Source organism: Salvelinus fontinalis, chromosome 39 (genome assembly GCF_029448725.1).
Source record: "Salvelinus fontinalis isolate EN_2023a chromosome 39, ASM2944872v1, whole genome shotgun sequence".
Lineage (NCBI taxonomy): Eukaryota > Metazoa > Chordata > Actinopteri > Salmoniformes > Salmonidae > Salvelinus > Salvelinus fontinalis.
The window spans coordinates 25,526,066-25,541,285 of NC_074703.1; the positions used below are offsets into that span (position 1 = coordinate 25,526,066).

Here is a 15,220-nt window from a genome sequence, read left to right on the forward strand (position 1 = left end):
AGAAAGACAGCTCAGCAAGGAAGAAGCCACTGCTCCAAAACCGCCATAAAAAAGCCAGACTATGGTTTGCAACTGCACATGGGGATAAAGATCGTAGTTTTTGGAGAAATGTCCTCTGGTCTGATGAAACAAAAATAGAACTGTTTGGCCATAATGACCGTCGTTATGTTTGGAGGAAAAAGGGGGAGGCTTGCAAGCTGAAGAACACCATCCCAACCATGAAGCACGGGGGTGGCAGCATCATGTTGTGGGGGTGGTTTGCTGCAGGAGGGACTGGTGCACTTCACAAAATAGATGGCATCATGAGGATGGAAAATTATGTGGATATATTGAAGCAACATCTCAAGATATCAGTCAGGAAGTTAAAGATTGGTCGCAAACGGGTCTTCCAAATAGACAATGACCCCAAGCATACTTCCAAAGTTGTGGCTAAATGGCTCAAGGACAACAAAGTCAAGGTATTGGAGTTGCTATCACAAAGCCCTGACCTCAATCCTATAGAAAATTTGTGGACAGAACTGAAAAAGCGTGTGCCAGCAAGGAGACCTACAAACCTGACTCAGTTATACCAGCTCTGTCAGGAGGAATGAGCCAAAATTCACTCAACTTATTGTGGGAAGCTTGTGGAAGGCTACCCGAAACGTTTGACCCAAGTTAAACAATTTAAAGGCAATGCTACCAAATACGAATTGAGTGTATGTAAACTTCTCACCCACTGGGAATGTGATGAAAGAAATAAAAGCTGAAATAATTAATATTTCAGCAACTGTAAGTGTGTTGCCATGGTGATTTACAACATAGTGGCACCGTTGGTTTCCTAATTCCCACTATAGAGTGAGTCCTCACGAAACCCAGACAAAAAAAGACATATTTGTATCTAAAAACATCATTGAGAAATAATGAATCAAACTTGGTATATTTCTTTCATTTTAGCCTCCCTTAAGACTCCATAATGTCTCATCTGTAGGTGCTACAAAGCAAACATTTGTGTCATATGAAGCTTTACCGCTTGCTCTGTAGTATGAGTAGTATTTTGATTTCAATAACAGATTTTTTCAATAATATATTAATATTGAAAAATAAACATGTATTTTCCGAATGAACTGCCACTGTATTTTGCAAATGTTTCAATATATTGTTGTAAATAATATACAGTTCATTCGGAAAGTATTCAGACCCCTTGACTTTTTCCACATTTTGTTACGTTACAGCCTTATTCTAAAATGTATTAAATGTTTTTTTTCCTTCATCAAACTACACAACATATTAAAAATAAAAAACTGAAATATCACATTTACATAAGTATTCAGACCCTTCACCCAGTACTTTGTTTAAGCACTTAGCACACCTGTATTTGGGGAGTTTCTCCCATTCTTCTCTGAAGATCCTCTCAAGCTCTGTCAGGTTGGATGAGGAGCGTTGCTGCACAGCTATTTTCAGGTCTCTCCAGAGATGTTTGATTGGGTTCAAGTCCGGGCTCTGGCTGGGCCATTCAAGGACATTCAAAGACTTGTCTTAAAGCCACTCCTGCATTGTCTTGGCTGTGTGGTTAGGGTCGTTGTCCTGTTGGAAGGTGAACCTTCGCCCCAGTCTTAGGTCCTGACCACTCTGTAGCAGGTTTTCAACAAGGATCTCTCTGTACTTTGCCTCGATCCTGACTAATCTTCCAGTCCCTGCCGCTGAAAAACATCCCCACAACATGATGCTGCCACCACCATGCTTCAGCGTAGGGATGGTGCCAGGTTTCCTTCAGACGTGACGCTTGGCATTCAGGCCAAATAGTTCAATCTTGGTTTCATCAGACCAGAGAATCTTGTCTTTAGTCTACCTCCAAGCGGGCTGTAATGTGTCTTTTACTGAGGAGTGGCTTCTGTCTGGCCACTCTACCATAAAGGCCTGATTGATGGAGTACTGCAGAGATGGTTGTCCTTCTGGAAGCTTCTCCCATCTCCACAGAGGAACTCTAGAGCACTGTCAGAGTGACAATCGGGTTCTTGGTCACCTCCCTGACCATGGCCCTATTCCCACAATTGCTCAGTTTGGCCGGGCGGCCAGCTCTAGGAAGAGTCTTGGTGGTTCCAAACTTCTTCCATTTAAGGGGCGGCAGGTACCCTAGTGGTTAGAGCGTTGGGCCAGTAACCGAAAGGTTGCTAGATCAAATCCCTGAGCTGACAAGGTAAAAAGCTGTCGTTCTACCCCTGAACAAGGCAGTTAAACCAGGCCGTGATTGTAAATAAGAATTTGTTCTTAACTGACTTGCCTAGTAAAATAATGGAGGCCACTGTGTTCTTGGGGACCTTCAATAATGTAGACATTTTTTGGTACCCTTCCCCAGATCTGTGCCTGGACACAAACTTGTCTCGGCGTTCTACGGACAATTCCTTCGACCTCATGGCTTGGTTTTTGCTCTGACATGCACTGTCAACTGTGGGACCTTATATAGAGAGGTGTGTGCCTTACAAATCATGTTCAATCATTTGAATTCACCACAGGTGGATTCCAATCAAGTTGTAGAAACAGCTCAAGATGATCAATGGAAACAGGTTCTACCTGAGCTCAATTTCGAGTCTCATAGCAAAGGGTCTGAATACTTATGTAAATAAGGTATTTCTGTTTTTTATTTTTTATAAATTTGCAAACATTTCTAAAAACCTGTTTTCACTTTTGATTATGGGGTATTGTGTGTAGATTGCTCAGGATTTCAAAAAATGTAATCCATTTTAGAATAAGGCTGTAACGTAACAACATTTTGGAAAAAGTAAAGGTGTCTATGGGTATATCAAAGTTCCAGAGTCGGATCTCTGCTAATTTTAAAGTTATGGCCCATTTAATACAGAGAAATTGGCATAGTAGACAAAGTAACCAATCACAGCCCTCCTTTTACGTATATCATTGCACATCCTGCAAATCACCAGAAGGTGACCATTTGGAATCCATTTTCACATTCACTCCGTTGGTAATGCTTACAAATTGGATCATAAGAAAAGAAGAACCCTCCAAATCAAATGACAGAGGGCCAACTGAATTACTGTGCCGTGGCCTGGATAGAGAGAGGAGGGAGGGTGGGTTGGGGTAGAGCGAGAGAGAGAGAGAGAGAGAGAGGGGTGTGTGTGTGTGTGTGTGTGTGTGTGTGTGTGTGTGTGTGTGTGTGTGTGTGTGTGTGTGTGTGTGTGTGTGTGAGAGAGTGAGAGAGTGAGAGAGTGAGAGAGTGAGAGAGTGAGAGAGTGAGAGTGAGAGTGAGAGTGAGAGTGAGAGTGAGAGTGAGAGAGAGAGAGAGAGAGAGAGAGAGAGAGAGAGAAAGAGGGGGGGAAGTTATAAAGTTAGAGAGAGAGAAAATTGGGTAGTGGAGGAGAGCAGTGGGCAATAAAGACTTTAATGAGGAAAAACAAAAGCAGCCATTTCATGATTGAACCAATTGTTGTTTTTCAAGGATGGAGGGATGACGTCCATTCCTTAAGAACCTCCATCAGCTCTCATTATTAAGAGGAGTGAGTAGGCTATTCTCCCAGTGTGCTGGGTTTGGAAAGTCCCACCTCAGAAACCTGTTGTAGAATGCCTAAACTTCTGAACTCCTGAAATAACTGTTCTCTGACTAAGACCAACCTAGCACTTAAAAATGGCAGAAAGGTAATAAGGATCGGACCCTTTTTTTAAATTTTCGCCTAAAATGACATACCCAAATCTAACTGCCTGTAGCTCAGGACCTGAAGCAGGGATATGCATATTCTTGATACCATTTGAAAGCAAACATTTTGAGGTTTGTGGAAATGTCAAATTAATGTAGGAGAATCTAACACATTAGATCTGGTAAAAGATAATACAAAGAAAAAAACATGCGTTTTTTTGTATTTTTTTGTACCATCATCTTTGAAACGCAAGAGAAAGGCCAATATATGACTTAGGAATCTAGGTGCAATTTAGATTTTGGCCATTAGACAGCAGCAGTGTATGTGTAAAGTTTTAGACTGATCCAATGAACCTTTGCATTTCTGTTTGAAATTTTGTATCAAGCCTGCGCAAATGTGCCTAACTTCCTTGTTATTTACAACCTCATGCTAATCGCATTAGCCTACTTTAGCTCAAATGTCCCGCGGGAGACCCACCAATCCTGTAGAGCAGGGGTGTCAAACTCATTCCACGGAGGGCCTAATGCCTGCAGGTTTATGGTTTTTCCTTTCAATAAAGCCCTAGACAACCAGGTGTGGGGAGTTCCTAACTAATTAGTGATGTTAATTCATCAATCAAGTACAAGGGAGGAGCAAAAACCCGCAGACACTCGGCCCCCCGTGGAATGAGTTTGACACCTGTGCTGTAGAGGTTTTAAAGAGTCATTGTGCCCTGCATTAGTTCAAAATACTGCTTTAGGAAAATAACTATTTTTATTGTGCTGAACAAACCTGAACTTACTGCTCTCTGACTGTGAATGTGTTGATTTTTCCTTCATTCATTTAGAATACTGTGTGGACTAGAATAACTGCATTGCTTGCTGTTTGGGGTTTTAGGCTGGGTTTCTGTACAGCATTTCGAGATATTAGCTGATGTACGAAGGGCTATATAAATACATTTGATTTGATTTGTTGCTCAGGGTTTACCAAAAGGGAAACGTCTCTATGATTGGAGCAGGTCAAGAGGCACAGAGTACATCCTGCTATTAGAGAGTTGTTAAATGCAGAAAGACCTTCGAGGCTAGTCTATGGAGCTCTCCTGAGTTGCTTCAACACGTTTATCTCTCCCTGTGGTTGGGGGCAGTGGAGCCATGACAAGAGGCACACATCGCATCCTACAGCAGGCTTCTTCTGGTTTCCGTGTACTCTACACAGAAAGGCCCTTAAGGCGAGCTGAAGGGTGGGACTAAAAATATATAAAAAATATCAATATCAACTTAGCAAAAAAAGAAACTTCCCTTTTTCAGGACACTGTCTTACAAGGATTATTCGTAAAAATCCAAATAACTTCACAGATCTTCATTGTAAACAGTTTAAACACTGCTTCCATGCTTGTTCAATGAACCATAAACAATTAATGAACATGCACTTGTAGAAAGGTTGTTAAGACACTAACAGCTTACAGATGGTAAGCAATTAAGGTCACAGTTATGAATACTTAGGACACTAAAGAGGCCTTTCAACTGAACCTGAAAAACACCAAAAGAAGATGCACAGGGTCCCTGCTCATCTGCGGGAACATGCCTTCGGCATGCTGCAAGGAGGCATGAGGACTGCAGATGTGGCCAGGGCAAGACATTGCAATATCTGTATTGTGAGACGCCTAAAACAGCGCTACAGGGAGACAGGACGGACAGCTGATCGTCCTCGCGGTGCCAGAACATGTGTAACAACACCTGCACAGGATCGGTACATCCGAACATCACACCTGTGGGACAGGTACAGGATGGCAACAACAACTGCCCGAGTTACACCAGGAACACACAATCCCTCCATCAGTGCTCAGACTGTCCGCAATAGGCTGAGAGAGGCTGGACTGAGGGCTTGTAGGCATGTTGTAAGGCAGGTCCTCACCAGACATCACCGGCAACAACGTCGCCTATGGGCACAAACCCAGAGTCGCTGGACCAGACAGGACTTGCAAAAAGTGGTCTTCACTGACGAGTCACGGTTTTGTCTCACCAGGGATGATGGTTGGATTCGCGTTTATCGTTGAAGGAATGAGCGTTACACCGAGGCCTGCACTCTGGAGCGTGATCGATTTGGAGGTGGAGGGTCCGTCATGGTCTAGGGCGGTGTGTCACAGCATCATCGGACTGAGCTTGTTGTCATTGCAGACAATCTCAACGCTGTGCGCTACAGGGTAGACATCCTCCTCCCTCATGTAGTACCCTTCCTGCAGGCTCATCCTGACATGACCCTCCAGCATGACAATGCTACCAGCCATACTGCTCGTTCTGTGCCTGATCTCCTGCAAGACAGGAATGTCAGTGTTATGCCATGGCCAGCAAAGAGCCCGGATCTCAATCCCATTGAGCACGTCTGGGACCTGTTGGATCGGAGGGTGAGGGCTAGGGCCATTCCCCCCAGAAATGTCCGGGAACTTGCAGATGCCTTGGTGGAAGATTGGGGTAACATCTCAGAGCAAGAACTGGCAAATCTGGTGCAGTCCATGAGGAGAAGATGCACTGCAGTACTTAATGCAGCTGGTGGCCACACCAGATACTGACTGTTACTTTTGATTTTGACCCCCCATTTGTTCAGGGACACATTATTCTATTTCTGTTAGTCACATCTCTGTGGAACTTGTTCAGTTTATGTCTCAGTTGTTGAATCTTGTTATGTTCAAACAAATATTTACATATGTTAAGTTTGCTGAAAATAAACGCAGTTGACAGTGAGAGGATGTTTCTTTTTTTCCTGAGTTTAGGTTCAGAACTTTTGTGAAACAGCACAGTTGGAAAATATATATATATAAAAACATATACACTACCGGTCAAAAGTTTTAGAAAACCTACCCATTCAAGGGTTTTCCTTTATTTATTTATTTTTTTTCTACAATGTAGAATAACAGTGAAGACATCAAAACTATGAAATAACACATATGGAATTATGCAGTAACCAAAACAGTGTTAAACAAATCAAAATATATTTTATATTTGAGATTCTTCAAATAGCCACCCTTCGTCTTGATGACAACTTTGCACATGGCATTGGCATTCTCTCAACCAGTTTCATGAGGTAGTCACCTGGAATGCATTTCCATTAACAGGTGTGCCTTGATAAAAGTACATTTGGGGAATTTCTTGCGTTTGAGCCAATCAGTTGTGTTGTGACAAGGTAGGGGGGTATACAGAAGATAGCCCTATTTGGTAAAAGTCCACATAATGGCAAGAACAGCTCAAATAAGCAAGAGAAACGACAGTCCATCATTACTTTAAGACATAAAGGTCAGTCAATACGGAAAATTTCACGAACTTTTAAAGTTTCTTCAAGTGCAGTCGCAAAAACCATCAAGCACTATGATGAAACTGGGTCTCATGAGGACCGCCACAGGAATGGAAGACCCAGAGTTATCTCTGCTGCAGAGGATACATTCATTAGAGTCACCAGCCTCAGAAATTGAAGCCCAAATATATGCTTCACAGAGTTCAAGTAAGAGACACATATCAACTGTTCAGAGGAGACTGTGTGAATCAGGCCTTCATGGTCGAATTTCTGCAAAGAAACCACTACCAAAGGACACCAATAAGAAGAAGAGACTTGATTGGGCCAAGAAACACGAGCAATGACATTCGATTGGTGGAAATTTGTTGTTTGGTCTGATGAGTACAAATTTGAGATTTTTGCCTCCAACCGCCGTGTCTTTGTGAGATGGTGTATCTCCCAACGTAAAAGCATGGAGTAGGAGGTGTTATGGTGTTTGCTGGTGACACTGTCTGTGATTTATTTGGAATTCAAGGCATACGTAACCAGCATGGCTACCACAGCATTCTGCAGCTGGTTGAGAGAATGCCAAGAGCGTGCAAAGCTGTCATCAAGGTAAAGGGTGGTGATTTGAAGAATCTCAAAAATAAAATATATTTTGATTTGTTTAACACTGTTTTTGGTTACTGCATGATTCCATATGTGTTATTTCATAGTTTTGATTATTCTACAATGCAGAAAATAGTACAAATAAAGAAAAACCCTTGAATGAGTAGGTGTTCTAAAACTTTTGATCGGTAGTGTATATATTTTATATACATATAAGACATATATGGGGGATTGAAAATTATGTGTAATAATTTGGAAATTATGCAGACAATTACATTGATGGAAGCCACAATCTGTCTGTATTATTAAAGCTGATCTACCACCACCCCCCAAAAAAAGGCTCTTGAGGTAGAGAGGGATTTCTATATACTCCTAAAGCTTGGGCTGAAGGGAGACTCTATGAGGACACTGCAAAATGACTCATTATAACCTAAAACTGACCCCTTACCTTAACCTTAACCAAACCCATAGAGACGGAATCCGCAGTAGGGGGAAACGGCGCCACTCGCTGCTAGAAACATGAGCATTCACTGCACATGCGATAACATCTGCAAACCTGTGTACGTGACCAATACACTTTGATTTGATGTTTGAACTGGGCCATGACCGTTTCTCAAAGAAGGTGCAATGGTAAGTTTGATCAGATTTCTGTAGAGGTGTAGGCAGAATATGTTTCAGTGACTTGCATGCCGCCTACAGCGAGTGCCAAACACTGGCCGCGCATTCTGCAAGATTGATTGTCTATTCAAAACAATTTAAAAGTGAATGCTTCAGCCAACACCTCTAATCAAAAGACAAATTGTTGTTCAATATCTTGTTTATCAGTACATGATTGTGTTTATATCTCCTGCCTTGGAAGAGGCTCGGAGATTAAATAGGCTATGATGTCACCCTCTTACCCCACAGCAATACCCATAATGTCAAATATTTTATGTAGGCTACCGGTCTATTTACTTCCGAGCACGCTTGGCTATTGAATGAGCGTTGGATAAATGGTAGCCTAATATTTGTTCTGTAGCGGGAATAAACCAGTCATGTCAGAAAAGGAGAGACACGTCCTGCAACATGATTAGGATTTAGGCCTATATAATAAAAGTTAAATAAATATATTAGGCTACATGCTGCTATACGATCTTCTTAACAACATCTAATGCATCCATTTTATCATTAGGCAGACGTTTGAATTTTTGTATTAATTATTCTCGTGCATCAAACAACATCTCCCCCATAAGAACAATATTTGCTTGCAATACAATTGATCGACCACTAGAAGTTGTGCATACGAACGGTCTGAGCTGTACACTTTCCCACAAGTTCAAAATTAATAAATACTAACCTTTGTGGGAAATCTGGTGCACACAAGGTTTATAGTTTTTTTGTGCACACACACCTGATAAATGAGACTTCCTAGAAGGCCTTGGTGACCCATTCATTCACATCTCTTCTATTTCACAACAACATGGATAGAACGGAAGCCAAAAATAGCCCTGGGCATGAGGACGAGGTGAGGACAGGGGGATGGGGTACTGTGACGCAGACACTTACTTACCTATCTCAAAGCTCCCGTCGATGACGCCTGTTAGGTAACTGGGGATGTCAAAGCGCCTCTCCAGCTGGGTTATTGTGCTCTTCATGTAGCTGCCAGACAAGGCCTTGGCAAAGTAGGCAAACGACAGAGCCACAAGGAACATCTGAAGAGCATGAGGGGAGGAAGAAAGGAGAAAGGAAGGCGGCAGAAAGTGAGAGATCGAAAGAAAGGGGATGGGTTGAAAGAGATATTGGTCATTAATAATTAATACATATCGGATTGTACTTGTGTCCAGATTTTCATTGTCCGAGAGAGGGAGAGTTACACCTGTGTTGCTCTAATGTACACCACAGCTCTACTTTTCATTGGCTCATTAGCCTATTTTAGCTCCTGCTCTCACATTTCCTGTTTAATATTCAACTAGGCCTACATCATAGAAGCACAGAGGAGAGGAGGATAGAAGAGGGAAAGGAAAGGGGGGGATGGAGGATGAGAGGGAAGGCAGAGTGTATCTGTAACTACAGGCTATTGAGGAAGACCGGGACAAAGAGAGGATTAGGAGTCGACGTCAGACTTAAGATGGCTCCTTATGTGAGAGACCGATGACTCAACCCTAGCAACTGATGAAGAAAGGATTGGTTTTGACTAGGAAAGGGAAACTTATACATTATGGATTGGCCTTCAGTCTTAGAAAAAAAGGTGCTATCTAGAACCTAAAAAGGATCTTCGGATGTTTCCATAGAATAACCTTTTAAAGAACCCTTGTTGGTTCCAGGTAGAAGCCAAAATGATTCTACCTGGAACCCAAAAGGCTTTTACCTGGAACCAAAAAGCGTTATCCTATGGGGACAGCTGAAGAACCCAGTGTGGGTCCCAGTCTGTTTCTGATGTCTTTATGGAACTGTCGTGCCAAACATGTTTGGCAATTAGTGACAAGGTGTTGGCAAGATAGCACAAACAGATCGGGGACTAGGCTAGGAAAGATGAGCTCCAGCATCCATTGCATCAGTCTTCCCGCTCTGGGCCACTCACGACTAGCAACGCCTCCCATCTCTCACAATGAGTAGGTTTGTCTTCTCACAGCGGCACATCCACATCCCCATGGGCTTTTCCACATCAAAGACTAGCCCAGGAAACTACACTGACCAAAAATATAAACGCAACATGTAAAGTGTTGATCCATTGTTTTATGAGCTGAAATAAAAGATCCCTGAAATCTTCCATATGCACAAAAAGCTTATTTTTCTCAAATTTTGTACACAAATTTGTTCATATCCTTGTCAGTGAGCATTTCTCCTTTGCCAAGATAATGCATCCACCTGACAGGTATGGCATATCAAGAAGCTGATTAAACAGCATGATCATTACACAGCTGCACCTTGTGCTAGGGACAATAAAAGGGCACTTTAAAATGTGCAGTTTTGTCACACAACACAATGCCACAGATATCTCAAGTTTTGAGGGAGCGTGTAATCGGCATGCTGACTGCAGGAATGTCCACCAGAGCAGAGCTCTGTTGGCAGAGAATTTAATGTTAATTTCTCTATCATAAGCTGCCTCCAACGTCGTTTTAGAGCATTTGGCAGTACATCCAACTGGCATCACAACCCCAGACTATTTGTATGGCGTTGTGTGGGGGAGCGGTTTTGGTGGCGGTGTAGGTGTAGGTATGGTATGGGCAGGAATCGGTTACGGACAGCGAACAAAATTGCATTTAAATGGATGGCAATTTGAGTGCACAAAAATACCGTGACGAGATCCTGAGGCCCATTATGAGACCCATTTATTTTAAAGGTATCTGTGGCCAACACATGCATATCTGTATTCACATGTGTGAAATCCATAGATTAGGACCTAATTAATTGATTTAAATTGACTGATTTCCTCATGTGAAATGTAACTCAGTAACATCTTTGAAATTGTTGCATGTTGCGTTTATATTTTTGTTCAGTATCTTTTTTGAAAAGCACCACAATACTCTTCTTGTACACATTGAAATGAGCATGTCTTTGGCATTGTAATAACTGAAAACCCAAACATTATACAGACGTTCCTGTGGCACTGTGAAAGAAAGAAAGAGGCGGTGTCCAAATACTCATACTCAAAATAGAAGGCATTTTGAGTTCACATTAGACATGTGACATGTACATTTTGTTATAGAATTGCAAGAAAATTAGCTTTATAACTGCAAAATGTCAGCATCCCATGAAAAAAATTGTAGAATTGCAGGGAATAAGTTTTAAACCTGCAAAAATGTTCTCTCCGCCAACAAGAGGGGTGTGAACGGTTTGTGTCATGAACAGTGCTTGTGCCAATTGAAATAGGCATGGCATGCGCATGCGGGATGTTCCCCAATGCTGGAAGGGGGGTCTGAGTGAAAAACTTCGGGAACCACTGCATTAAATGACGTATTCTTAGTATGGGTGTGTCTAGTACGTTGATATTTGTTGCTTACTGTATACAGTTTTACTAAACAGTACGTTCTAAATAGTATGATTAGTACACAGTATGTAGTTTTAGTAAGTGGTAAGAAAGACAGATTTTGAACACGTCCAGAGAGAGAGAGAGAGAGAGAGAGAGAGAGAGAGAGAGAGAGAGAGAGAGAGAGAGATAAAGCAAGAAAGAGAGAGAGAGAGACAGAGTTGAAGAGGAGACCGTTTATGGATTAAATGGCTGGTTAAACAAGTGTTTAATGGAGTCCCTCAGCAGTGATGTCCTCTGTAGGCTCTGCATACAGGCCACAGCACACACCATCAATCCATCCAGTCAGCCAAAACTATAAAACAAACAAAATATAGCAATCTGTTATGGTATCATTATTGTTAATTTGAGTCATTAAGAAATTAACTCATGAATGATAACACCCCAGAGAGTTTCTGTTAGTATGTATGGTCTACACTGGCAGCCAGCCAAAAATCCCTAGAAAGCACAAGCCCAATTACAGAGATAAACATAAATTCAGGCTTGCAAGCACAACTGGAAGACAAGTGATAATTCAGGGTCTAATTTATGGTCGGATGGGACATTATCTCTCCCAAGTACATTGTAATTCAAAATGGTCAGGGGGTTCCTAATGAACGTTCAAGACTGTTCGCTTGCAATAACGTATGCCTCATTAACAACCTCCCCCCTCTTTCTAACCATACTACATAAAACATACTGTTTAGTACAAACGTATGCAGTAAGCAACAAATATCAACATACTTCTCATCCATACTGAGAAGGCGTCATCAAATGCGAAATCGCACTTGTTCCTCGCCATTCGTACCTTTTTGTGGAGCACATCCCCTATTCTGATTAGCAGCTATTGTCGAATACATGTGGGTGTGAAAAGACGATTATTTTCCTCAATAGTGTGCAGCGAATTCTACTCGATGAAAACCTGAAATAAGTATGCCATCCTGGCATTTAAAGTATACTCGATTTTCTAAATGTCACAAACGTAAAAAGATTTTTTTTTTTTTTTGCATAGTCAAACAGCCTACTATTTAGGAAGCAAGTACGGGTATCCGGACATGGCCATTATCTCCCTCTGTCTGGGTCTCTCTGTGTCTCTCTCCCTCTCCCTTTCTATCTCCCACCCTCCTCTCTCTCTTCATTTTCAGACAGTCAAATCCAGAGCAGCATAGACTGTTGGGCCCAGGTAGAAGAGAGGAAAGGTAGGAATAAGGGAAGATAGGAGGAAGGAGAGATATCTTCCCTAATTCCTTCCTTTCCTCTCTCCTGCCTGGGCTCAACAGTCAATTATCTCTCTAATTCCCTCAGGGTAGACAAAAGACACTTGAAGATTACAACCTTTTTGCTGGTCTAAAGCCAATCACGGCTTCAATTCTGTAATCTCTCTCACTCTCTGAGTTTGAAAATGAGTCAGAAAACCTTGGTCATGGTTCTCCCTGTGCCTTGTAGTCCTGATTGAGGGAACCAATATCAATCAATCAAAATTTATAGAGCCTTTTTTTACATCAGCCAATGTCACAAAGTGCTAATACAGAAACCCAGCCTAATACCCCAAACAGCAAGCAATGTAGATGTAGAAGCACGGTGACTAGGAAAAACTCCCTAGAAAGGCAAGAACCTAGGATGAAACCTAGAGAGGAACCATGCTCTGTGGGGTGGCCAGTCTTCTTCATGCTGTGCCGGGTGGAGATTATAACAGTAGATGGCCAAGATGTTCAAACGTTCATAGATTACTTGAGATCCACTTCACACATGTAACTTTCCTGCAAATAATTTAGTGCGGGCGAGCGGTTTGCTGATTTCAACATTGTGAACAGCGTTCAATTACATTTTAACGATTGCAACTTCAATGCATAGAGATACCGTGCCAAGATCCTGAGGCCCATTGTCGTGCCATTCATTTGCCGACATCACCTCATGTTTCAGCATGATAATACACAGACCCACGTCGCAAGGATCTACACACAATTCCTGGAAGCTGAAAATGTCCTAGTTCTTCGATGGCCTGAATACTCACCAGACATGTCATCCATTGAGCATGTTTGGGATGCTCTGGATCGACGTGTACGACAGCGTGTTCCAGTTCCCGCCAATATCCAGCAACTTCGCACAACCAATGAAGAGGAATAGGACAACATTCCACAGGCCACAACCAACAGCCTGATCAACTTTAAGTGAAGGAGATGTGTCACACTTCATGAGGCAAATGGTAGTCACACCAGATGCTGACTGGTTTTCTGATCCCCGCCCCTACCTTTGTTTAAAAGGTTTATGACCAACCGATGCATATCTGTTTTCCCAGTTATGTGAAAGCCATAGATCAAGGCCCAATTTATTTCAGTTGTCTGACTTCCTTTTATGAACTGTAACTCATTCAAATCTTTGAAATTGTTGCATGCTGCGTTTATATTTTTGTTCAGTATACATGTTCATAGAGGAGAATAATTTTTCTGATAAAGGAAAAATGACTTTTTTACAAAATAGAGGCATACAAAGACAAAATAAATGTGGTACAGTGTGGAAATAATAACATGACTGAAGGAAATGCATGCACTACTCATGAAACATTTTTTAAACTTTGATTATTCAAAAACATAAAATACAGTCAAAAATATGATATTTTGGCCATATTGCCCTACTCTGAGCTAGATCACAGTTAGATCACATTACACATGCATGGAAGTAGCAACCTGACCAGCAGCCAAACCTTGCACATGACCAGAGCTCTCTGGAGCCTAATTTCCCAGAATGTACCACTGCGGCTTTAGGATTTCCTCTGCTGGTAACTCTATCGGAGGCTATTAGGATACAGAGAGCAGCAAGAGTAATCTCAGGTGCCTAAGGGTTTTGCGAAGATGTGCTAGGCTAACCGCTAACAGCTAACAAATCCTTCGTCTCTTCTATAATGACATGGCATTTCTAATGTTTAGTTATTCAGAGACAGACCCAGCAGCCTGGTAGGTAGAACACTTTGCATAAGCTTGTCTAGTGGGGATACATAATTATACTGTCTCCTTGAATCAATATCCTGTATCAACAGAGCAAAGTAGAGTGACATGTAGGCCTAGACTATCTCTTACACTAATAGAAAACCAATAACTCATTGATCTGCATTTAATTGAAAGGAAAACAGTCCGAGCCCAGCTCTGAATTTATGTCATCACATGTGTGTCAACATGTTTAAGTCAAATCTCACTGGCAGCACTGTCATAACTAGCATAGTCAGAGTTAATCAGCTTTAGTTAGTCATACTGTTTCAATGCAAGGCCATACAATAGATCCTTTCTTTACACCCGAACAAAGGGTCTATAGAGAGTTCGCAGTCACAATTAACCCATGATCAACCCAAAATGGCTTTTCTGCATGGTCATATTATGGCTATCTAGGTTACACGTGAAGTAGCCATATCTATGACTAAAAAGAGAATACTTTTACAATCTGAGGTCTATTGTATCTCTTTTTTAGATCTTTGATTTCTAAAATGTCTAAAATGTGAATATTCAAACATAAGTTGATCTTAGCCATATTAGCCCCATAGCCTCATCTCATTGTGAATATGAAAGAGAAAAGGTAGCACTTTATCTTTATACCTGTTCACCGGACGTGCTACCTGTCCCAGACCTGCTATTTTCAACTCTCTAGAGCAGGGGTGTCAAAGTCAAATGGACGGAGGGCCAAATAAAAAATTTAGCTACAAGCCGAGGGCCGGACTGTTCGAATGTTCATTGAAAAAAATTTAAATGACGCATATAGT

General features: G+C 41.7%; 1 protein-coding gene across 3 annotated transcripts in view; it reads right to left on the reverse strand.

Moving 5' to 3' along the window:
• The window catches only part of LOC129838671 (solute carrier organic anion transporter family member 1C1-like), a 90,977-nt gene that overhangs the window by 23,690 nt on the left and 52,067 nt on the right, over positions 1–15,220 (reverse strand). For all 3 annotated transcript variants that reach the window (XM_055905797.1, XM_055905798.1, XM_055905799.1), the window contains exon 3: positions 9,031–9,172. In XM_055905797.1, coding sequence (XP_055761772.1) covers positions 9,031–9,172 — 142 coding nt within the window. The remainder of the gene's footprint in view (positions 1–9,030; positions 9,173–15,220) is intronic.